Source organism: Empidonax traillii, unplaced genomic scaffold (assembly GCF_003031625.1).
Source record: "Empidonax traillii isolate 1590-97213 ecotype Southwest subspecies unplaced genomic scaffold, ASM303162v1 scaffold28:size2823434, whole genome shotgun sequence".
NCBI classification, from domain to species: Eukaryota; Metazoa; Chordata; class Aves; order Passeriformes; family Tyrannidae; genus Empidonax; species Empidonax traillii.
Window position 1 is genome coordinate 2,483,941 of NW_020955221.1, and position 27,101 is coordinate 2,511,041.

The window sequence follows — 27,101 nt, forward strand, 5'->3', positions numbered from 1 at the left end:
CTCAAGGCCCTTCACCATCTTCGTTGCCCTCCTTTGGATGGTCTCTAAGAGCTTATTATCTTTCTTATATTGTGGTGCCCAAAACTGCACACAATATTCAAGGTGAGGCCACTACAGTGCAGAGCAGAGAAGGAAAATCCCCTCCCTTGATGAGCTGGCGATGTCTGATGCCCTCCCGGACACAGCTGGCCCTCCTGGCTGCCAGGGCACTGCTGAGTCATATTCAACTTGCCATCGACCAGGACCCTCACATCCCTTTCCGTGGCACTTAACGTGCATTTGGGGTTGCCCCATTCCAGCTGCAGAATCTGGCACTTGTCTTTGTGAAGCTTGGTCTGTCTCTCTAATTTTTTGAGGTCTCTCTACAGGACTCCTCTGCCTGTGAGAAAGTCAATAGCTTCTCCCAATTTAGCATCATTGGCAAACTTCCAAGTCCTGCATCCAAGTTGTTTATGAAGATGTTGAAGAGCACTGACCTAAGATGGAGCCCTGCAGAACCCCACTAGTGACCAGCAGAACTAGCCTGACATAACCCAATTTACTGTAACTCTTTCTGCCTGATCCCTGAGCCAGTTGCTCACCCATCACACAATGTGTTTATCCAGCCGTGTGCTAGACATTTTGTCCAGAAGGATCCTGTGAGAGACTGTATGAAAGCTTTACTGAAATCCAAAAAGATTAAATCAACTAGGTGGGTTACCTTGATCATAAAAGGACAATTTAGTCCTAGGGTTCTCTTCCTCTGGACTGCTTGTAGCCCATTAATTAAATAAATTAGCTGTGAACACTTTTTTTTTTTTTTTTAACAACAGATAAAACCAACAATAGATGTCATCATAATTACTCCTAATTATTCCTAGTGAACATCAGACTTTCAAATGGAATACACCTGAATATGACCAGTGGGAAAATTGTAGTATGTTTCCAGTACAACGGGGGAGCTTGTGGCACAGGCCACGTCTTAAGATGACAGAAGAAGGAAACCAAACAAAAATGAGAACTGGTGTCAATTTTTTAAGTAGATTTAAAGGGCAAGTAAATGCACTTTGTTCCTTTTAGAACTATTTATTCACTCATCATTTTCAGGCAGTTTACCATAGAAATCATATCACACATGGCTTTTCCACTCATACCCCCTGATGGTCTTCATGAGAAACTAATGGAATTGAAGCACTAGAAGATACACAACAGGAATGATCATAGTTCCTTCCTTTATACAACTACATTTTAAAAAAAAAGAATGGGGAATTAAGACATTTTACAAATTATAACATGACTGTGTGAAGAAACTGGTTCTCTGATCCATGGTAAAAAAAATGGACCATTTTCATAAAGAGATTGCCAGGGCTAGGTTTCACCTTTCATTGAGCTGCTAGGTTGAAATATTTATCTCTAAAGCCAACTACAGTTTTTCTTAGACCTTGGTAGTCTTACGTCTTGACTATAGATTATGATTGAATTTGTGGCATTTTTTTTAACAAGTGGGAAGAAAATTATTTAGCAACACAAAAACCTTAGTGATATTTGGTGTTTGAATGGAGACTGAGAACCTGGATCCCATAAGTCCATGTTAAAATTTACTCTTGAACGTTATTTGTGGCCAGTCACTTAATCGCTCTGTTCCTCAGCTTACTTCTGCAAATAACAGATTTTAATATTCCACTGGCTCTAATGCACTAATAGGCTCTGTAGATTAAAAGCATCAGGTAATGCATGTTGTTATGGTAGCAAAAATACAGTAAACCTGTTCAATTTTCTCATGAGATAGGGTTGCTAATCTGCTAATTGATGCCTTTGGAAATACATGCCTGAGCATCCTCACTATGAAGCTCCCCTTTCTCATACAGATTGACATAATATGGACCAGTGCTAAGTACTGAAAACAGTGTGATAAGCAACTTACTCACTTTTTCAAGGATCTTGAAAAGAAAAACAGAGAGAAATCTCCATAGTTATGCTACCGCTGCAACTTTACTATTGAGCTCATTGGCTTTGCCAGAAACTGTGCTAAATGTTTTGTGAAAACTAACAGCAGGGAATCCTTAACAGCTTATAGGTAACTCAGGGAGTAACCAGGGCACTTAAAACCTTGCACTTGCCAGTGTTGACTGGATGATGTGACAGCAGAAATCAATTGAAAACTCTTACAAGGGCATTAGATACGATGGAAGGAGAGCAGGTGAAAGATTGTAACTGACACAGCACTGCTGTCTGAGTATGTGAGGGGAATGCAAGAAATAATAAGTGGTTTACAATGGTGACAGTCCATTTTGGCCTCAACCAATACTACAGCAGTATGTCCCTATATGGGATAGCCAGCACTTCAGAGAAAATGACTGGCCAGCCAAGACAGCCACAGCCTCCTACCTGCAAGGACCTTGCAATCCAAAAGCGCATCAAGGCTTGAACTGGAAAAGCGACTGGGTGAAGATGGGATAATTTTTGCAACAAGCATGGCCATCACAATTGCCAGTCAATGCTTGCAGTGACTACAGCAGAAACACTTAGTGACTGGGAGTAGCTCTCTGGGTAAGGCAGGTTGCTGCACCAACAAAGGCAGTGCCAGGAGGCTGCAACCCTGCTGCCCTCTCTGGAACTGTGCCATGGAGATGGCCAGGCTGCAGCTCGATTTCTGACATTTTGGGACACCTAAATTTTGCCTTAATTCAAAAACAACTACCCAAGATAGCTAGTACATAAAGCTGAGTCAACCCTACTTACTTATGTTGCATTTCAAGTAAAGGACTTAAGAACTTAAAGATTCTGCTGAACTATAGAAATCCTTCTATGCTGTCAGCTGTAACATACTTTCTCCTGTATTTCTTTGTTATTTGTGCTACAGAACTTTCCTGGTCATGCAACGCTACATGACGTCTTTAATGTCAGTAAAGGACACCATACTTTTACTTTCTTGTTAGTAGTGCTACCCAGGAACAAAAGAGAAAAATCATCTAACATTAATAATGTCTTTAATGTCAGCAAAACATATTTTAGAAAAGACATATAAAGTAAAATGGGGAAAAACACATATAACCAGCATACAAGCTGGGGACACCAAGTAGTTTTGAGGAAGACACTTTCTCCTCTTCACTGAAATCCTCTAACCCAGGTTTTGTTATTCTACTTTTTAAATTTTATTTCAAGTATCAAAATGTGAGGCAACAAAATCAGAGAAAACCACAGATAAGGAAAATGGGGCCCATATAACATAAGGAATCAAAATATTCAGCTCTATTTAACTCACAGTAGAGTGTGTTTTAGCTTAAAAACTTTTTTGGGCCATAGTTACAGAAGTCTTAAAGTGAGCTAAAGGTGCCTTACAAAAAGCTTTCAAAGTCTCAGAGAAAAGAAATGCTTAGTATTATTACTGTTTCTCCTAACAAAAATATCTCCACTCAAGGCAGGAGAAACTGAGAAGCACGTGTTACCTGAGTAATATTCCTTAAAGCATTGGGCGTCCCAGAAGGCAAGTAATCCATCTTGGATGTAATATAGATCTCAGTTAATAACAGGTCAAAATTCAGTGGGGTCAAAAATTCAATGCCACAGGAGGCATTCCATCTATCTCTGTATGGTTTATTAGTTCTGCTTTCAAAGTACCAACCTTATACTCCTTTCTCAACAGGATCTTGGTGTCTCCACGTTTGCAGGTTTAGTCCAAATATTTTGTAACTGGCCACATCTGGTTATCAACAGCTGATCAAATTGAAACACTTGCCTTTTCTGTGTTGTCTGTCCTCACGGAATACACGGATCTACCTGGCAAACTTGTACATTCTGGGGCCTATTTTATCAATCCACCAGTATTAAACTATCAGGAAAACTCAGGATGAAAACCATGCAGCAGAAAAGATTGTGTCTTGTAGTTCCTCTGAGCTGCAAGAAAAGACCCTTCTGAAGGTGATTTCTGGTTTACACAGCACAGACCTTTGAAGTACACTCAATCTGGAATCAATTCAGGAATTTACAGATATGGGTTATCAGGCCTTGTTTATTCACAATGATGAGAAGAGTTTAATTAATACCTCACATATTTGTCAATTCTTTTCTTTAAACTTTACCTTCTGCCCATCAGCCAATCAATATGTATTTTAATCTTCTTCCCTTTTCAAATGTGGGTTTAACATCTCAGAGAACTTCACGATTATTAATTGCTATTACAAGTTCTTTCATTTTTCTGAACATCAGCAGTTTCTATTAATTCCACTTTCATCCATGTGTTATATTATCCATTCTTATTTGCCACTTATTTCTGAAGCATTCTTTTAAAAAACTGCAGAGGATTACAAAATTATTATTTTATAAAATTTCTTTTCTCTATTCTCAGAATTTCTCACTTGACATGTAGTAAACTCCAGTTGTAGATATAATTTTATATCTATCTACAAAACCTAAAATATGGATGAGGGAAACATAGTAATTTTCCCTGCTACAAATACAATTAAGCTGTTTGTTGCAGGATCTAGTCTAACTTTTTAACCCAAGGAGTTCTAGGTGACAATTAAGCCCATCCAAACAAAAATATTTGATGGTCTGTCAGTCATAGCCTACCAAAAATCAGACATATTTCTGCTGATCTTTGGTCATATGTAGCACACAGAAGTAAATAGTATGGCTTTATATTTGTCTCCCTTTCTGTTAATCAACAAAATCAACAGTTACAGGAAGACATGGAAGAACCACTCTCGCTGGTCTCTCATTTCCATTTTATTCATGCAGTTGAACTCAAATGTAAAAGGAAAGTGGACCACAGGTGGAAGCAGAGTCAAGTGACCGAGGAGAAGTATGATGTTGCTGTCCAGTTCTGCAGGGATGCCGTTAGGAAAGCCAAGGCCCATCTGGAGTTGAATCTGGCAAGGAATAGGAAGGACAACAAGGAAATATTCTACAAGTACATGAACAACAAAGGGAAAATGTGAGCCCACTGCTGAATGGAGCAGGGAAACTGGTGACAATTGACAGAAGAGGATGAGGTTCTTGATGCTTTCTTTGCCTCAGTCCTTGCCAGTAAAATCTGCTTTCAGGAATCCTAGATCCTGGAGACAAGAGAGGTCTGGAGCAAGGAAGACTGACTTAGTGAAGATGGACCAGTTTACGGAGCAAATAATCAATGTTTATATGTAAGCTCAAAAGTGTTGAGAGAGCTGCTGATGTCACTAGGAGACCTCTCTCAATTGTCTTTGAAGGGTCATAGAGATCATTTAAAGAAAGAAAACATTCCCAAAGAATGAAACAGAGAACTATCACTCCAAGAATGGAAAAAAAACCCAAACCAAACCAAGCCAAACAAACAAAAAACCCCCACCAGTGAAAGAGATAGGCAGGGCAGAAGAAGCTGAGAGGTGGAGTCTGCTATAGACCTCACGGCCAGGTCGATGATGCCAAAAAATTATTTTTTGAGGAACTAAGGGACACTTCCAAGACAACCATTCTTGTCCTTACAGGGGGGGTTTAGTTTGCAAGAAATTAACTGGGAGCATCACACAGCCAGTACAACCTGGGCCAGAAGATTCCTAAAAAATCTGAATGACAACATTATGGAACAGGTCCCAAGGGAACCACCTCAGAAAGAGGCTTTCCTTGATCTTCTGCTTGTCAACAGAGTGGATCTCATGAGGAAGTGCAGATTGGTGGACGTGTTGGCCACAGGGACCACAAGGTGATTGAGTTTAAAATCTCTGTTGGCAGAAGGAAAAGTGCCAGCAAAACCTCAGCTCTGGACATGAGGAGTGCAGGCTGCTTAGGGAATTAGAAGTAAGGTCTCTTTAAAAAATGTTTTTGCAGGTGCTAGGGTCCATCAGTGCTGGTCACTCTTTAAACATGATCTCCTAAGGGCACAAGAGCAGCAATTCCCAAATGTCAGAAGTCAAGCAGGTGAAGCAGAAGGCTGGCTTGGCTAAACAGGAATCTTCTCTTGGAAATAAGACAAAAAGGAAGGTGTGTGCCCAGTAGAAGCAAGGTCGAGTGACACGGAAAGAATTCAGAGATGCTGCTTGCTGCTGTAGGGAGAAAATGTGCATGGCTGAAGCTCAATCGGAGTTGCAGTTGCCCAGAAATGTGAGGGACAGTAAAAAGATTTTTTCAAATATATTAATGCCAAAAGACAGTATAGAAATATCATCAGCTTGTTACAGGATGAGGATGGTCACCTCACAAACAGGGTCAGAGACAAGGCAGAAGTGTTTAATGCTTTCTTTGCCTCTGTTTTCAACACAGATAACAGATCAAGGGGGTCTCAGTGCCCTGAGCTGGAGGACCATGACAGTGAGAATGATCAGCTCCCACTCATCCCAGATATTGTGTGGGATATGCCACTCAAGCAGGATCCTTGGAAATCTATGGGGCCTTACAGGATTCATTCCAGAATCCTCAAAGAGCTAGCTGATTAGCAAAACCCATCTCGATCATTTTGAGTGGTCTAGGGAATCCAGAGAGGTCCCAGCTGACTGGAAGCTGGTAAACGTCCCAATTTTCAAAAAGGGTAAAAAGAAGAACCCCAAAAACTACAGACCTGTCAGTCTCATTTCAGTGCCTGGTAAAGTTACGAAGAAGATTATTCTAGGAGGTAAAGAGAAACCCCTGAAAGACAGACAAGTCATTGGTCACAGCTAGCATAGTTTCATGAGAGGAAAGTTCTGCTTATCAAACCTGATTTCCTTTTATGATATGGTAACTCACATAGTAGATCAAGGAAAGCCAGTTTCAATCTTTTGGGATTTCAGTAAAGTTTTCTATACTGCCTCTCACAGCATCCTTCCGGACAAAATGTCCAGCACACAGCTGGATAAACACATAGTGGTGGGTGAGAAACTGACTCACGGGTCGAACACAGAGGGTAACAGTGGGTGACATCAGACTGATGACCTGTCACTAATGGGGTTCCACAGGGCTCCATCCTGAGCCCTGTGCTCTTCAACATCTTCATAAATGACTTGGGTGCAAGACTGGAAGGGATACTAAGCAAGTTTGCAGATGATACAAAACTAGGAGGAGCTGTTGACTCCCTCAAAGGCAGAGAGGTCCTGCAGAGAGACCTTGATAAATTAGCTTCACCTGAAGCTTCACAAAGACAAGTGCCAGATTCTGCAGCTGGGGTGGGGGCAATCCTGGATGTACATAAAGACTGGGAAATGAGATGCTGGAAAGCAGTGTCAGGAGAGGGAATGGGAGTCCTGGTCGATGACAAGTTGAATATGACTCAGCAGTGCCCTGGCAGCGGGGAGGGCCAACCGTGACCAGGGGGGGCATCAGGCAAAGCATCGCCAGCCAGTCAAGGGAGGGGATTGTCCTGCTCTGCTCTGCGCTGGGGTGGTCTCACCTTTAATATTGTGTGCAGTTTTAGACATCACAATATGAGAAAGATACTAAGCTCTTAGAGAGTGTCCAAAGCAAGGCAATGAAGATGATGGAGGGCCTTGAGGGGAAGCCGAATGAGGAACGGCTGAGGTCACTTGGTCTGTTGACTATGGAAGAGACTGAGGGGAGACCTCATTGCAGTCACAGCTTCCTCCTGAAGGGAAGAGGAGGGGCAGGCACTGATCTCTCCTCTGTGGTGACCAGAGACAGGACTGAGGGAATGGCCTGAAGTTGTTTCAGGGGAGATTTAGGTTGGATATTAGAAAAACGTTCTTCATCCAGAGGGTGGATGGGCACTAGAACAGGCTCCCCTGGGAAGCGGTCACAGCACCGAGCCTGACAGAGTTCAAGAAGCGTTTGGACAATGGTGTCAATTACTTCTTCCTTCTTTCATTCTCACAGAGTACTCCTTAATTCAGGAAGACTATTGATTGTGAAAATGAATCTACATATACATACACAATAGAAGGAACAAAGCAGACATACAGGAAATAAGGAATTGGAAACTGGATCCAAAAAAAATGCTTGTGGAAGCCATGCAGAAATTTCTATCACAACACTTTTCTTAGGATTATAGTCCAGATTCCAGTCTAAAGTCAACCCAAGTGGCCCTTTACACTTCATCTTCATGTCCCTAACATTTATATCTTCCTGAAATACTCAAAACTCATCTAGAAAAATTGTAGTATCTAAACTGAATGTGCATTAGACAACCAGTTTAATGGAAAAGATGACTAGTGGTTGATCAAAGAAATAAGTTTGCATTTGACTAGCTCACATGGTGAACTGTAAGTCCTCTATGAACTTTCTAAGAGGTTCTTCTAGATTCAGACAGAGGTAGAAATCATTTCAGTTATTAAAGGAAACCAAGTCTTTTTGTGCAGCAGGAGAAAAGAGGAAACTCCTCACTTTCGAATTATAAATCTTTATAGTGCAATTCTTTATGGCTAGGAAGAGGACTTCAGACACTTTTCAAATAACCCCAACTGTTTAATCTGTACCCTTTAGAAAGTCAAGCTGTGTGTGTACGTGAGACAGAAACATTTTTGCTGAAATAGGAAGAATGATATTGTTCTGCTCAACCCACTGTAAAACTATCTGCTTCTTACAGGGGAAGGAACCTATTCTTCCTTTGCAGAAAATAGTATTATATGGCTTGTGAATCTTAGTCCTTTTGTAATCTGTTCAGAACCTGTGATCACAGATGACCCTGTAGGCAAATTTCTCCCCGAAAGAAAATGGGCACTAGATCAATTAACAAAAGTATTTAGTTCTATTTATGTTTAAAAGCAGAAGCTTTAAGTTTAGTTTGCAGGAAAACAAGTCTGAGCCATTCATAAGAGGTCCTATTTATCACTTCCTTTTAACTTTACTACTACTACAGAGTCAGTTCAGTCAGGTTGTTTTCTGCTAGGTTTTAAGCAATTTGTTTGAAATTCTAGCAAATCCAATATCCCAGTAGTAACATTTATTGATTTTCCTACCTCTCCCTATGCAGTGCTCAGCCAGTCATACCATTACAAAAGTGCAACACAATCAAGTATTCCACAAATACTTAACGAAGACTTTTGATGTAGTTACAGTTGTAAAGGTATTGCATACTGGAGGAAATTTGCATTTTCGGTAAACTAAGATACCTTCACAGGCCGCAGGGCATTAATATAGTAGAGATAACAATGTAGAGACTTTGCAGACGGGTAACACTTTTCATCTGAGAATGATGTACTGGAGCAAAATGGGTAGAAAGTCTGTCTTAATGAGAATTTTCAATCAGACTTCTGGACAAAGGGATTCCATCTCAAAGGGTAAGCTGGGATTTTTTTGATTTAATTCTTTTTTATTTGGTTAGGGCTTGTTGTTGTTGTTTAGTATTTTTGATTTTTTTTTTTGGTTTGGCTTGGTTTGGTTTATTGGTTGGTTTTGGTTTTACACATAGCACTTGATATGAACGATGAAGGGGTTTTTTCCCTTTTTCTTTTAGGGAGCCACAGCCAGCATTTGGTGTTCAAATCCTAACTTATTGATAAAATCACACAAGCCCCTTCTTTAGAAATAATGAGAGCCTTTTGCGACTGAATAAGGTTACAAGTTACTTGATGTCCTCTGAACCCATTCAGAGATTCATAGGTCTTTTCTTTCTGGTCCTTCACAGTTAAAGCTGCTTCTAGCTATTCTCGTATATATTACTTTCCTAAATTAGGGTGTCCATAAGGAAAACATTAATGCCATTTTTCTAATTGGTTTGTATTGCATGCTTTTCTTGCTTCTTTTTGACCAAATGTCTAGCACTGCTTTGTAGTTAGCCTAAAATTGTGAGATTTGGCTCAGCTCTTTAAAAAGGGGGTTATTTACAATGCCAAACAATAAATTCTTCATACTTCACTGTTAATAATCGAGTTTCCTCTTCTCTTTTGCTAATAATTTAACACACTATGCCTAAACAGAGGCTCAAGGGTTCACCAAGCAACAACTGGTTCTACCTGACTGCTGAGTTCAGCACAGTGTGCACAATATGCACAAGAGCACATAAACCACAGAGTGCCAAAAAATACATTAAATAAAATAAAGCATTAACACATTCAAAAAGCCAGCACTCAACTCATATGTTCATATATGAACACATTGCACGGACAATTAGACTTTGAGCTACAGCAGACTCCCACAAGTCTCCTTACAGCTTCACACCTTTGTATTGCTCAGTACTCTTTGCAGTAATAATTGTGAATTCCTGGAAGATGGAAGGACCTGTTTTTTTGCCCCTGAGCCAGTGGTAGAGTGAATTGAGTTCCCACAGGTCAGAGCTCTATAGGTGCTGCCTGCAGAGCTATCCAGCTCTCCATACTATACAAGAGACTCAGTGCAGTTCTTGGAAGAAGACAGATATGGAAATGTCACCAGGCATTCGAACTTAGACACTAAGAGAAAGCTAAATATATTTACTTAAAGGCAGGTCCTTACATGGGCTTAAATGCTGCATCTATAATCTCTGACTTATTATGACTTTCCACTAAGTCACTCTTAGTCATTTGTTACTCACACAAAATTCAAACACTTAAGAATCCTAAGCACCATGTTCCAAACGCCACCTAGTAAGATTGTATAAGGACCAGGAAGTTTACAAAATGCAAAAGTTTCACACAAGCTAGGTCCATTTGCAGTTGTAGGCTTCAATCAGGCTGGCTGACATCAATTTGGAAAATGATATCGGTTTGAAAAAATTTTTTAAAAGTCGTAACTCATGAGCATTTGCAAACTCATTTCCAAGACACAGAATTCTAATGACTTCCAGAAACCACCCTGCAGTCAAGAGAAAAATCCTGGAAAGCTCAGAGTCCAAAAGCATAACAAAGTCCTATGGGACTAGACAAACAGCATGCAGACTATTCCATCCAAAATAAGGAAGTATAAAACAGCTGTCCATCTGAGGGCAGTTACTTTGGGATGGAATAACTATCCTCTATTGTGTAAAAGCACAAATACAAAATACATCCCACCCACCACGCATACAAGCTCTTGTAAGCTCACTTACAGAGTTTGTGGCTTCCTGTATTCCTCCTCTTCAAAAGCTTTTGTGTCCATAATTTCAACTATTTTCTACCTCTAACTTGCCAAGCACTACCTCTTTTCTACCTCTCACTTTCCTCTTGGGGGTTTTAGACTGGCATGGAGACTTAACACTGAGAAGTATACAGAGAAATAACAGGAAGTTACTTTTTCCAAACTTAGACAAAGACAAGATGAGAAGCCATTGGTGTTTTCTAATAAAAAGGTACAAAAGCTATCAGAAGGCACTTCTACAATATATATGCTTTCTGAAGTGGCTTTGTACTTTTCAAGGTATGCTTACTTACTTGTGTGACATACCCAAGAAAAAAAATCTTGAGATTAATTTATCTACAGAACCAACAATTAAGTCTTACCAATTCTCTCAAGAGGCAGCCTGAAAACATACACAACAAACCCAAGCCTAGTTCACATTTCTGTCAGTGTATAATGAATGTTGCCACCATTTAGACAGTACAGGATTCCTACCCCAGCAGAGTATGACTACTCTGTCTTGCACACTGTTTTTTCCGTAGCAGCACGATATGTCAGTGTATACTTTGCTGAAGAGAACTTCCTGTCAACAATCAGGGTTTCATTGGCATTAATGCGCAGTAAAAGACAACGAAGCATGACTCAATTAAACCACCAAATACTGCATTTAAATAACATTAACCCCTGACATTTTAAAAGAACAGTGCAGGATTTTAGCTGCATGACTCTTGTTAAGGTCAGTGCTTTAATATATACAGTTTCCCACCCCAAATGTCTGACATAAATTTGTATCAGTAAGCCAATCGAGAATGAAGCCTGAAATCAAGATTTATCTACTACTGCAAACATACTGCAACTAAGATTTCTCTCATTCTATTGTTTATGGGAACAAATTTTATTAACCTTCGCATGGCATATAGGCAGGAAAGGATTTCATATTTAATTTACCATTCCCTTCCTTTTTTTATAACTACCTTATGGACTGCAGTTTAGAAAATTTTAAAAGCTTTTTATTCAGCAAAAATCTCAAATGCCACATGAATGTAACAGGATAGAGTGTAGCTTTGGGTTTCTCTCCATATGTGCCAGCAGAATCCCATGCATTAGGGGGACTTCATGTATGAAGTCGTGATGACAAATCAACACAGCAAACACTGAAAATTACTGAAACTCTTGCCTGATTCATAGAAAAGTTGCCTGATTATACAAAAGTTGTTACCATTTAGAATGGCATTGCTATGCAGAGGTGCCAGATTCCTACACCTAACAGCATTTTCCCTGGAAAGCATAAAGTTGTATGCCTTACTTAACTGTACTGCTCACAACTAGAGTCTATGACACTTGTTGCCAGGACTTTCAGGACCACATCACTAGTGTGAACTAAACTGTCCAGGCAGTTCTCTTAGTGGGGTTAGCTGTGAATCACACACACAAAAATGTAACTTATTTAACATGATTATTATTGTTTTAATTTTTAACAATCTCACTGCTATTGTTATGCAGTGGGAGATTAAAAAATTTGTTCATCAAGAAAAGAAAGAGTATTTGACAATAATGGTCACAATACTGGTAGTTAAAGTAAATCCAATGTTCTTCATTTTTTAATTAATGACTTACATGGAATAGTCAAAACAAAATCCAACAACTTATGAAGATTTAATCAGGCACAGTAGAGCCAAGAGAAGTCAATCTAATATCAGTAATGATTATTAGTACTATTAGCTTACAAAAAGACAAGCAATATGGTAAAGTAAAAGTGGTAAATAAAGAAAAATTATTCAGTGCATCTCCCTACCTCCTGCTGAGCATTCCTTGGAAACAATTTAGTTTTCAGACATATTCCTCATATTTTTCTTGTCCTTGTTCAATTTTATTCATCAGTCACTGGACACCAGAAATGGCAGACAAGATTCAGTTTTATATGCATTGCTGAATGACTGGTTTGTAAAGCACTGATCTGCAATACATAAAATTACATAAATTGCCCAAAATTTCTACATGATGCTCCCCGTGACATCAATCAGATCCATGTTAGCATGACAAAGAGCATGTCACCTTCCCTCTCCCAATCATAGTGAAGGACAATTTGTAGACACCTAATTGAAAGTCTATATTTGTAAAACTGAAGTCACAATAGAGTCAGAGAACCTATCAGAGAATGTAATTATACCAGCTTAAACATTGTACATAAAGATGTTAAATAATTTATGTAAAAATCACTGTAGATTCCACTGGTTTAGGTGAATATTTAGCAAAGAGGAAAGAAGACACTTAAACACTTTCCAAATAAATGCAGAGCTATATTTTTTGGCTATATGGAGAGAATGACGCAAAATGATTGTCCAAAACCAAAGAGATTATGAACATGAAAGTGAGGAGGAGTTAGAGAAAATCTAGTAATTTCATATTGGGCAAGACACAGAGATAGGAAAGAATGTCCTAACAGATTCCTATTATTAGTCTGGATTTCAAGAACAGCTAACAACAGGATGGAGAGAGAAACTCTGAGTAAGTTTAATGTTCATCACCAGCCATGGAAGAGAGATGTTCTTTGACATATATTTGATCCAAACTGTGAAGCTGACAAGGGTTTTTTGAGTTTTATTCACAGGCGAATAATGAAAGAACAATAAAACACATCAGGAGAAAAATGCTGTTAAAGTAATTTTGTATTTCAGAAGGGAGTATAAATATTTTTAGGATCTAAGTTATAACACTGAACATGTGGATTTATCTAAAATTTAAAGCATTGGAAAACCTAAGTATAGAATGACAACAGTATGATCAGATGCTCTCATAAGCGATCAAATGATCAAACTGACCTAGATGACAAAGAGGTTATATAAAATATTGCATTTCACTTAATCCAGGGCTTTAGCAGTGTTTGGGAACTTGAACAGCCCTTTACACAACAAAATACCCCATTTGTTGAGTAAGGAAATGTGGGCTAGATACATGGACATTAAGTCAGTTTCATAAATGACTGAACTGATTAGCACAAAGGATTGTTATCAGTCCAGTCACTAGCGGATACCTTAAGAGTAAATATGGGGCCAATACAGACTAATAACATTATTAATGGCCTGGACAATGAGACCCAGTGGACAGCCAACAAGTTTGCAATGATACTAAGCTGGGAGTAGTTGCTAGATCAGAAGGTTTTGCTGACATCCAGAGGGAATTTTGACAGACTTGAGAAGGGCTGACAGGAACTTCACACAGTTCAAGAAAGTCCTCTGCCTGGGGTGGAATAACCTCATGCACCCAGACAGGCTGGGGATCCAAGACAAACTGGGGACCAACTGTCTGGTAAGCAACTTGGCAGAAAAAAGCTGGAGGTTCTCCGTCTCCATGTTGACCATGAGGCAGAAATGTACCCTGGTAGCAAAGCAGGCTAACTGCCTCTCTGGGATGCATCAGGAAGAGAGCTGCCAGCAAGTCAAGGGAGGCAATCTTTTCCCTCTATCCAGCATTGGTGACTCTATATCTGGAGTAATGATTCCAGTCCTGAAATCCCTAGTAGAAGAGAGAGAAATTCACGAGTGAGCGCAGTGAAGGACGAAAACGATGACTGGTGAAATGAGTGGAGTACCTGTCACATGAGACGAGGCTAAGGGAGCTGTGATTTTTTTAGCCTGTAAAAGACAAGGCTTAGGGAAATATCAACAAACTGTGTAAAAGCAAAGAAGATGGAGCCACACTATTCTCTGTGGTGCCTAGTGACAGGACAAGAGGCAATGTGCACAAACTGAAACACATGAAATTCCATCTTAATATAGGGAAAAAACCCTTCACTTTGAGAGTGACTGAACACTCAGGAATAGGCTGTTAAAGAAGACCCCATCACTGTAGATACTTAAACCCAATTAAGCTTGATGTTCAACAGCTTATTGTAGTTGACTGTGGTCTGAGCAGGGGTGCTGGACAACCTGATCTCCAGAGGTGCCATCCAACCTCAACTGCCTTGGATTAACTTGGTGAAGGTATTCAAGACCTTTTCCAGCAATGGAGGACACTCCCATAGTTTTCTATCAAATTCGACAGGCAGTAAAGCTTCTGCTGAATTTGTAAATAGGTGTGGGAGACAGGGGGAGCCGAAAAGCCCCTCTGTACTACTCGTGTAGTAGGAATTGCTTACGGTATGTAGAGTCATAGTGCAGTCAATCCAATAACCAAAATCTTTGCTGAGAAATATACATACATCTGGCACACAGGCACACACACAGTTTGTACTGTCAGCTACAAAACCTACTGCAGGGAAGAAATACTATATTTTCCAGTCTCTTTTCAGAGGTAAGTTGTTTCGTGGGTAAATAAATTAATATGAATTTTGAGATAGACCAGAAGGCAGATCTGTTGTTGTACCACATTCAAAAAACATGGAGCATATTCTGGTTCCACCAAACACGGGTTTTCTTCTAAGGAAACTCGTTGTTCTCATGGAGTAGTGGAAGTAGTCCTCTTGAAATCCCCCACCTGAACAATGAAAAGCTTTGAAAGTAAGGATCAAAGTCTCAAGCTCTGCAATTTTCAGAGAAAGGCAGAGAGAGCAGATGATATAAAACAGACAGGATGCTCTTTTGACAGCTACGGTTACTGAACTGTGTTGCCACGTTCTACACAATCATGATTTTTATTGTGTCCCCAAAAGACAGGGAAAGCTGTGCTTTCGTAAACTAAAAGCTACATTTGTAAACTACAGGGGATCTTCTATTCATATAGAATTTATCACACATTTCAACTTATTAGATGCTTGGAAAAGCAATTAATGAGTATTGCACTAATGATAATACAGTTTACTACTCTACAACTTTTTCACAATATAAAAATGAGGAGCTTTTCTTTACAAATGGGACGTCTGATAGACAAACAAAAATTATTTCAAAGTCCCTTTGAAGTGGATAGCTTTAAGAAAAACAGTCTATAACTCACAGTTGGTCAATACTTAAACAGAATGAATGAGGTAACTGTTCTTTCAATGAAAACTTACAAGCTAGTTCTTGTGAGAAATGACAGTTCACTAGATAGTTCCTATTAACTACAGTCAGTTTGCCATTGCTATGGTCCCTGTGAAATCACACAAACCCATGCTTGGAGCTGTAACTGGAGTAAATGGAGAAGATAGTCCTATTCTTAATAAGACAGTGATTTCAGAGAGAAAAACAGATTTCAGAAAGAAATCCTTTTTCTGTCCCTGCATGCATAATGCCACATTCACTTGCAGTGATGGGAAAGGGACAAATATGCTGCAAATCTGGAGCAGTTTGAGGTCACGTAGCAAAAAAATAGGCACTTTCTTTCTCAAACTGTAGATTAAAATGAGAATATACTTTAAAAATTAAGTGCATGCACTTGCATGTCAAGTAAAATATATTCTTTCATTTTGCATACAAGTGTAGCAGATCTTTGACACTATACTTGGAAGAGCACAATACAGTACTTATGGTGCCTTTAAGAAGAACAGTGACTGTCAGGAAAGAGTGGAGCCCAGACACTTGGAGAGAAACAAACATTTTCTTCATTATTCAAGACTAAATACACCATCATAAAGAGAAAGAATGTTATTCCTCTGTTAGTCAGCTCTCACACTTAAGAGTTCTACAGGGTTTATTATCTGGTATTGCATAGCTCTGTATTAATATACCTATATATATGCACATCATGCCTGTGAGCAACGGATTTCCACAGTAAGAGAATACCTGAAAACTCTTTGACTAAAGTTCTTCTTTTGTAAATTTGAAGCCATATTAGGAGCGGCTTGGTTTATTCAGCCTGGAGAAGGGGAAACTGAGGGGAGACCTTACTTCAGTCTACATCTTCCTCATGAGGGGAAGAGGAGGGGCAGGGACTGATCTCTTCTCTGTGGTGACCAGTGACAGGACCCCAGGGAATGGCCTGAATTTGTGTCAGGGGAGGTTTAGGTTGGAAATTAGGAAAAGAGAGTGGTTGGGTGCTGGAACAGACTCCCCAGGGAAGTGGTCACAGCACCAAGCCTGACAGAGTTCAAGAAGCACTTGGACAATACTCTCAGGCACATGTTGTAACTCTTGGGGATGGTCCTGTGCAGGACCAGGAGTTAGACTCGATGATCCCTGTGGGTCCCTTCCCACTCAGGATATTTTATGATTCTAGGGTACCTGAAAACAAGGGTAGTAGTCATTTTAAGTGGTATGTCATTTATGCAAATATTGTCTCTATCCAAAATGGAATTTTGGTAGTAGTCTGGAGGCTTTAAAAATCAAATCCTACATTTGACATATTAGAAGAAATCATGGGTTCCATAATGCATAATATTATTTTTCTAATGTATCACTGGTCCATAATGAGAAACAATCTATGACATAGATTTTGCATTCAATCTTTTTGTCAAAAAATACATAGCACATCAAAAGTTAATAGCAGCAGGGAGTGCTATTAATATGAAAACAAATGGTATATTTCAGAATTTCTTTTGTTCTTCGTTCACAATGATGAAACTGCTAGGATTTAACCTTTAAGGGTTAAAGAGTTTAATCAATGTCAATGTCTGATCTTCTGAAGGCGATAAAGAACAGTCTGTCTAGTGATACCCAACAGAACATCACTTTGTCAAGCCACAAAGCACCCAAAAGCTTGTCAAGTAAGTTACCAGAAACCTCTTTGTGGTTAGAACTCAGCTCCTTCCTGCTTGACCTATTATTTGATATTTGACCACTTGGTTGCAAGACACTTGCTCTTTCCAGCTGAAATGTCACTGGGGCATCTTGTCAGCTCCCCGACATCTCGGCCTGACATACAATTTTACTTTTGTGTGCTACAAGGCAGAAAATGCAGGGCAATGGCCTTGTTTTAAATTCTGTCAGCATCAAAGATGGGCGTCACTCTTGGGTCCTACCAACAACAACAAAAAAGGAGTCTATTTGAAGGTCAAAACAGCCATTACTTTAAAGTCTTTTAGTTTAAACTAAATATATTAACTGCAACACTGGTTTGGGAACTGTCCTTATAAAGTATATAAACATACCATCAGAAATCCTCCCTCCACAATTGTTCTTCTTTCTTATGAAATGCACACTTGATGAAAGGGTGAGTTTTCAGTGCCTGCAGGGACCAGATTCAGTGGTTAACTTAACTTGTTCAAATAGGCAAGTGGTATCATGTAGCTTTACAAGGAGCAACCTGACCTTCTCACATTGACCAGCAGTGACATTATTGTGCAGGAAGAGAAGCAGTCACATCATTTCTGTTTTGCACAACCTGCTTAAAGTTTGCAACTAAATGCTTGTCTTCAGTTGAGCTGACAAGAGAAAAGAGGGGGCTCAGTGAACCATGGCAGGGCTGCCATGAAATGACAGGAATCATTGGCATACATTTCAAATAGCTCTCTCAATCCTATTAAAGTATTGCAGTCCTGCTTTAAAATAGACAAGTATGAAACAACTTTGATAGATAGAGACTAAAATGGCTTATTGATTTATTTTTTTTTTTAAGTCTGAGGAAAATTACCCAAAATGTGTCATTCTTTAACATTTAAAAATATACTACATAAAAAATGAACAACTGCAATATACAAAAGTTTAAAAAATAACTGCTCCAGTATGCAAAGAATGAAAAGTACAGAAATGTGAACATACAAGTGCACATTTTTATAAAAATGTAAAATTTATATTAAAAAAACACATACAGTTAACTACAATGCAAAGGTAGCAACAAAATTACATTTTAATTGCATGATTTTACATTAACACAATTTTTCCCTTCTAAAACATTATTGATACTAAGAATCTGAAAATCCATTTTCCATTGTTCTTCTGGGATTGGATGTGAATCCAGGCTTAAGAAACAATTTTAAGACAGAGAACTGTCTCTGTTTTGCATAACACTGTAGGTTGTGTCAGGTTCAGCTTGCAACGCCAAAAAGTCTGGGACAGAACTCTGATCAGACTGAATTTCTTGCTTGGACCCACACTGAGGTTTGAACTCTCTCTTGTTTCCTGGAATAAAAAATGAAGAATAAAAAAACAAACAAAAAAATGAGAATATACATTTACTGTTAAATACCTTTCACAAAGGCACCTATATGAAGTATCTGCAAGTGTTTGCTTCTTGTTTTAAACACTTATTTAAAATATGTGGTACCTGACTACCTACAGTTATCTTCAACAAAAAGAAACAAAGGACATTAACTCAAGTATTCTGCACTAGTAAGTGTTAGAACACAATAGCCTTCTTTATTTGAAGTGCTACAAATACTTACAGAGAACTTGTACACCTCTTCATTATAATTTCCAGGTGGTTTACTTAATCAAATAAACAAACTTATTCTACAGTCTCTCTGTCACTGTTATTAGAAAAACGCCATGCTAACCATGGAAGGTATTCAGTTACTCTTAAATATACTTTACCATCAATTGAAATAAAAAACTTAATAGTCTTCAAATGTTAGCCTGTTAGAAGATGGTCAGAGAATATTCACTGACTGTAAGTTGATGGGAACATGATTCATATTTCAATGAGTCTCAACATTCAGTCAAACAGATATAAAGGTTAGACTAGTTAAAATTCAACACTGAAGAGCTTCCAGCACCAAAATATCAGGCATCCTACTTTGAAAGATTATGGATAATATCAGTATATCAGCACTAAAAATTAAAAAAAAAAAAAAATCTGAAGAGAGACATTCTATATTCCCTTAACCAAATTTAAGAAAACATGATGCCACATTGCTCTTCTGCCCTTTACCAATGCACTATGTAGCTGTGAAAGTAACAATCATTTCATCAGGTCATAAAACATGTGAAAACATCGCAGAGCATAATTATGGTGACAAAGTTAACATATTGAATGACAATTACAGTACATTTGAGGTTTAAAACACTCTCTCTTTAGCGCTTAAGGAGGAGTATATATGCATATATAAACACAGATGCACACACATACAGGCAGAAACACACATATACAGACACACAGATTCCAATACACATAGATATCCAGACAGAGGCTGAAGGGTGTGTATATATTCATATTTCACCAAATTCAGCCTCAATCATACATTTAAAGACACTTTTATGAAAGATTCCTCTTTCTTCTGTTACTACTGCTGAAGAAAAATCAATTGTTGCCTCTAACACCTACTTCAACAGTTCTCTTTGATATGGACTCTTTTGATATCCTGATTCACCACAAGCTATATTGCAGCTTCTGTAAACAACTGTTAGACCTTCATTAAGAACCCACAGAGTGGCAAATTTAGATGACCATTTCAAGTATTCAGTTAAAATAAGGTGGTGCCTTGAGTTTTTCTAAATTATAGAGGTGATGAGGATGAGATAACCAACAGGACAAGAAAATAAGATCTGTAGCTTTTCAGTCCTTCTGGGCTCAACTCTATGCAGCATGAAAACCAAAGCACAAATGAGATTTACTGCATTTGTACCAGTAGACATGAAATGAGATCTCAGTGAAGGCTATCACACCAATTAACAGTCTGTTATTTGTACACTTAGTCAGCTGGCCACGTGGACAAAATCCTCTCTAAAATAAGAATAATTAATTTGAAAAATTATTACAATATTTAAAATGCAAGTAACTTGCGATGTTCTAAAAACATTTCTGCATGTAAAACAATGAAATCAAGAAGACATAAGCTGCAAACAGGTCTCACTTTGGATAACAAATATTGAAGACAAATTTAAACATATTGGTTCGTATTGCTTTCAACACCTCAGTTAAAAAGCATGCAAGAAAAAGTAAAAATCACATGTTTTGATTACATTCTGATATTACTCTTTTTCAAGCTGTAGTGAGGGGATTTTTGAAGAATATGGCATCAAAATCCCAGTACAGAGATAAGAAATCAGATTTCCTTTGAGAGTTGCAAAAAAAAAGTATGAAACTTACTGATTGGCAGCAAGTCAATAGAGTATGTTACAGTAAAAGCTTCACTGTTGGGGAAAAAAAAAAAGCTTGGGTTTAGTTATACAGATCCTCTGCTGTACTTCTTACAAAGAGTAGAATACTAGTCATTGAATAGAAGCAAAATCAGATCTAATAGCAATGTGATTGATGTAAAAAAAAAATCTTGGCTGCTTCTCATAAGAACTGTTTTGATTCAATCTCATTATATACCCTCATGATGAATAAGAAAATCGGATTCTATAGGTTAGAAGAAAAAAATACTCTGAACTGTTATAACACTCACTGTTTGAACACATATCTTCACACAGGAATTTTAAAGGCAGTTATAATCTCCCCAACAGACCTCTTTCAACATTATTGTATTTAGATACCTTTCTAAAACATGTATTAAATTGACAAACTCAAATAACTATGCCAGAGCTCTGATGCTAATCCATCACATAAATATGCATTTAGGTAATTTTTGAAAGAGGAATTATGTGTCTTAAATGAAGTGTCTGTTCAGGTAAATCGTTAGCACAGCGCTTTATTTACCAGATAAGTTGTACGTGATTCAATCTGAACTGTAACACTTCACCAGGTAAACAGATATTTTAGACATATATGTCTAGCAAAAATAAGCTTTCAAAATATTTATGTTTTGAAAGCAATTGGTCATTTCTTACGTGCATTTTTCAAAGTTTGATAGCCTGACTTTATAAAACACATTTTCCCAAAGACCAAAATATAAAAAGTTAGTCTATATTATGGAATAATTACTTTCTAAACCACAGTTTATTTTGATGTTTTTAAATATATTGGCCAAAGTCCATACACAGACTATACAGTAAGTCTTTGTTCCAGATATTTCATTGGAATACACAAGGACGTCCCCCATTTTCAGGTCAAATTCTCTACACTGCACTAATAATACCAAACTATTAGACAAACAACGTAGTGCTCTTTTTTACATGGTGAAATGATCAGTCTGTTTTGATTTCAGTCTGAAATTTTTGCCTATGCCACCTACTGCTGTATTTCCACTTGCCGAAAAATGGAAGCAAATTTTATTTACCTAATTTTGAATCTGAGTAGATAACCCAAATGATTATTGCTTTATTTTGTGCTGCATGATGCGAACAACACTGAAAGGTACACTGTGCACTTACTATTGTGACAGCACTCCACGTTTCGCAGCAGTGTGTAAGATTGTCATCGTCTTTAATTGAAGCCTCTCTTGCTTCCAAGAAAGGCTTTCCTACAATGTGAGTTTTCCCACAGCTTTTCATTGCCTCAGATCAGCATGTCTCTCTCTCACGTTCCCTTTCAGTTCTTCACTTCTTTCTAGCAAGAAAGGGAGAAGAGGACTACAACCAGAGACTAAAAAACTCTCGACATCATACTAAGGCACCAGCTAGTCACCCCCATTGCCTTTTATTCTGCCAGTGCTAGTGGGAAAACAGTCCCCATCCAACTAGTTAACGTGTCAAACTTCATATTCTCTTGAGAAATGTATTCAGTCATCAGCTAAATTCCTAAACAGTGTGACTATCTGACGTAAGCCTTCAAAGTTTCATCTGAGCTGCAAGTATACTGCTGCTCTAGCAGAAAAAGGAAAAAAGTATATTTACATTCATTTTGCCAAACATTAGCATCTTCTGTCCAATCATTTGAATGCAGAAGTGTTAGGAGAAAACAGCTTAGAGAACAAGGGTTGACACATACAGTGTGAAATCTTAAGGTGCTTGAATGCAATGAGGGAGAAAGTGAGACAGAACCACATTTCATCTCCCTAACTGTGCTACAGTCCACATGAACTTTGTGACAGGTCTCTGTCTCTCAGCCACACTTCACTAGCTTCTGCTGCCATTCAGCTGTCAGACAGCAACCCTTTACCATGCCCCTAACATGCTCTACAGCTTCACCCAATTAACTCGCTTTCGCTTGACATTGCAGCAAAAAGCTTCATAATAGGTGGTCAAGGTGCACGGTGTCTGCTTTGCCCTCTAACGGCTCACGCACAGCAAAATGCTAAGCTACCTTCCTTTTTGTCTGTTTGCGATGAACTGCTGCACCTACAGTTTAGGCATTCTGCTGCTAAGTGGGGCAAGGACAGCAGACCTTTGCCAGTAGCACACTGATATATCTTTTACCAAAGACTACTTTTAATGCCAAACCCCAGTACTAATAATCATAAACATTTTGGCAAGAAAAGAAATTACGCTGATTCAGTAAAATACTTCAATCACTTTATAATTAACAAAAATATACTGTATCAGCAATTTGATTCAGGGGGAATGAGGGGAAAAAGTAATTATTTCCAACAGTAACACCTAACAACATAAAGGAGGGAGGTCTAGGAACAACAGAATTGTCTTTATGATTCAGCTTTCTTGTATTAAAAAGTCTTTACACATTCAGAAGATTAATTTTTGCTATGCATTTCTGCCAAATATGCAATATTTTTGAGGAATAATATTCAGAAATATGAATCTATGTAGCTAAAAAAACAAATGAACTATTAAAAAATGGAAATCAACATTTTAAGATTCTCCTGATAACTTATATAGAAACAAGAACATGAAACTCACTGTTAGTTTGCAGACAGGTGCCTTGAGAATACTCCAATTTGCTCACTACTTCTCTCAAGTGTATTTGTATTAAATATAAGGAGTTCATCAGAAAAGATCCGTAAAAATTTAGTATGTATGTAATAAGTACTTGATGAAGCTCAAGCAATCTTTGCTGAAGAAAGTGGAACAGTCTGGATTGAGCACTGGTGTCTGGACAGTGAAATTAGGAGAGCCACTATAGCAAATGCCTTCTGGTGGCCTTATGGGTTTCAACTACACAATTCCAACGAGGCAGGACACAAAAGACTATCCACAAAGCTCTTTCAGATTCTGGTTTGCTAAACTACAGCAAGCTCAGATAGGTTATGTAATCTATTTGCTTTCACACTGTATTTATCTACAGGGACAAGGCCCCTTGCAGTTGTCTTTAAAAGTCTTTGAAAGTTCATTGTTTTCCACACAAGAAATCTGATTTTCACAAAGAGAAGCAGACATCCAGGTAGTAAAAAGTGGAAGCTCAAGAGTAGCCCGAACCATGACAAAAGGAAAACAAAAAGGAAATACACTGATTGCAATGTAGAGCAGACACCCCTCTTGCCAGGAATTTATGGCAAGGACATAGAACCAACTTATCTTTATGAAAGGTGGTGAAAAGCAGCAAGCCACAAGGAATTGAAGCATGCACATGTCTGGAAGAGGCTGGTGATTCAAAAATGGTACTTTTGCGGCAATGAAAAAAAAAATGTAGTGAACGTCTCACTTGGACTGCACGTAGAAAAATGGCATTTCTCAGAATTAAAATGAAGTGAATATTATTCCAGATCTCTCCAAAAACTTGCAGGAGAACAAAAAACTATTTTGGTTCACGGGGTTGTGAGAATATAATCTGGTGCTCTCCATAATCCTAAAGTGAAAAGGGAAATGCTGATTTCAAGAAGCGACAGCCTTTACCAGCCCCTAACAGAGGGCAGATTAATGTTAGCTCTTCAGAGACAATGGACTTAGGAGCATAAAATGGATACAGACATGCTTTATGCAACCTATCTGCACCTATCTGAAAAACAGACTGATTGGAATCTGTTATCAAAAATACAAACACTTGCATTTTGAGTAAGAACACCTGCATTTGCATTAGGCTACAGGCTAATCTAAATCTCAGTTAATCTAAATAACTGTATTAAACCAAGAAGTAGCAGTAGCAGTAAAAAGATCCTCTAATGATAGAGCAAAAAATGGCTGACTTATTCCATGTGTCTAGAAGTGAACTACTACTAATGGCAATTTAATTTTCTCAAAATGAAGTTTTACTATTAAAATCATCAAGGTACTAGGAAAACAAAGTTTTCCACCCTTTTAGCACTGGCCAAGGCATGTACATTTGCTGGATAGCTCAGATTTGAAGATCTGTAGGTTGTAGATGTGTAGGCTGTTACCTCCCAGCCAAAATTGTGATAAGGGCTCCATCCCGCTACCCCGTAAATTAGTTTATGGGAAGATTCAGCAGGAAGAGGTATATTTGGCTCCCTATAGTATAGGATAGTTTTTTAACTTTTCTTTGTTTATCTAAGGTAAGCACTTTAATCCTCAGCAAAACTTAGTTGAAGTAACTTCAGGAAGGAATTACTCCCTCTCTCACAGATTACATGCAACATCTGAAGCAGTTCTGTCTTCAAGAGAGTTCTAAAGGGTAGTTTTATAACAGTAATGGTCAGGGAAAACAGTTGGCTTTCCAGCAGTAGTGCTTATAAAATATCAGTCGATATCAGCCTAGAACAAATATTTTAGGCTCAATTTCAGTTGATGGCTAACATATAGGTCTTTTATAATTACAAGATCCAAATTACACTAACTGGGCAAGGAATCAAGCTTATCAGCTATAAACAACTTGAGTGTGGGTGAGCTAGGTTTACTGTCTCTATTGGTTTTGGCTGAATTTATATATACAACTATACTTCAGACTAAAATGAAATTAAAAGATCTAATAATTACTTCAACAGAACTTTTTATACTTAGTAGATTCCTGAGCACAGCCTCTAAGAACTGCTGATAGTTCAGATCTAGATCATCACTTTCTGTGAGGCTGAACATGCAGTTTGAGTGAGTCCACTAGACAAAGGGAACTAATACTTCCTTCATACCAATCGTATATTATGTGAATAAACAGTTAAAAAATAACCTAATGGAATTTAATATATATATATATATGCCAAATGTGTGTTCTGACAGCACAGAGTTAAAAACAATGAAAAAAGACACCACTACTACCATACATAACACTACAAACAAACAAACAAACTGGCTCAAAAACCCAAAAACTACCAACATATACAATACTCCAAGTTTTCATCAGGCATGTAAAAATTTTATCAGAAGACTCATGAAGAACATAGGAGAAAGTTTGGAGATAGATTTCTTCAGCTTTTTGGTTTGCAAAACAAAGAAGGTGTAACACAACTTTAAAAAAATCAAGTTTTCTAAAAAAAAAGGAAGAAAACAGGAATGTTTCAATTATTTGGTGTGCCTTGTACATTCTAGAATTAATAATTAAATTCCTTGACTCAGAGCTCCTGATTAGACTTCAGTCTTTTTAAAAAATCTTATATTTAAAGTGTAGTAAACTTTAACTAGAAATACGTAAAGCAATAGGATGTTTTGACATACACAAATTAAAATCAAACTGGAGGACTTCAACTGTCAAGAAGCTTTGCAAAGTCCTGGTTAAGTTACAACACATGCTCAGACTCCCAAAAGACTACAATGGATTTAATAGACCTTGTGAAAGGAAACGATGTCACACAAGCCTTGAAAGTCCCTGACCATAAGCATATAACCACCATACAAGCTGATCCTTATGTGATCTAAGGAGGCCCTCAGTACTCAACAAAAGCTGAAAAATTAGTGAATTATTTCATATTGGGGGTTCTGACCTTCAGAGGCTGTAGGTGTCAAATCACCAGCAACACCTAGATCTAGCACAAAAGGCTTTCAAAGTACTAGTGAACATACAAACTTCAGAGAGGGAAGTCTTCCAATGTCCGCTTTATGGCACCATTTAATGAGTGAACTATGGGTTTATGGGCCAATTTCAACTGAGACCCAGATCCAAAAGTGTGGTGTCTTAGAGCAATGTGATTTTAAAAGCTCTATAGCTTCTTCTCTAAAAAAGAGGAATTCCTTTAGGAATTGAAGTTACACCATCTGAAAAGGACGAAATGGAACCATTGCATCATCATAATGTCACTGCTTTCCTAATATCATATGTAGCAAGGAAACACTGCTGGTGATTACCACACTATTCTTGCCCATATTTTTAGTAAATTTTAATCACACTGTGCATTGTAAAGGTACCCTTCCTTCCATTACAAATCTGAAAAAAAAAAGATGAATTGATGGCTTGATAAAAAAGGATACTTCCTTTCCAAAAGCTGGCATTTCTGAAACAAGTCAACAAAACCCCAAATTCTTGTAAAATGGAGAAGAAAAATTATATTTTAAAAACTACATTTCTTTCTAAAACCCTTTCTTTAACTGAACTATTTCATAAACTGTGTTAAAAATTTTGTAAAACAAGTGTTATTTGAATAATCAAGATTATTATCATAATAATATAAGAACATCCTTTAGGCTGACAGTGAAGCTCTTTAGCCTTCTGAATATTCATTTCACATTTTTAAAATTTGTTCAATGACTAATGTATTGAACAGGTCAAGCTGCCTCACAGAGCCCAGTCACTGCAGAAAACAGGTCCTTATTAAGATC

The 27,101-nt window shown here is 38.0% G+C and overlaps 1 protein-coding gene across 2 annotated transcripts in view; it reads right to left on the reverse strand.

The window, feature by feature from the left end:
- Positions 1-18,274: 18,274 nt before the first annotated feature.
- Positions 18,275-27,101, reverse strand: part of CCDC171 (coiled-coil domain containing 171) — a 145,720-nt gene continuing 136,893 nt past the window's right edge. For both annotated transcript variants that reach the window (XM_027910163.1, XM_027910170.1), the window contains one exon: positions 18,275-18,866. In XM_027910163.1, the coding sequence (XP_027765964.1) occupies positions 18,721-18,866 (146 nt within the window). In that variant the 3' untranslated portion in view covers positions 18,275-18,720. The remainder of the gene's footprint in view (positions 18,867-27,101) is intronic.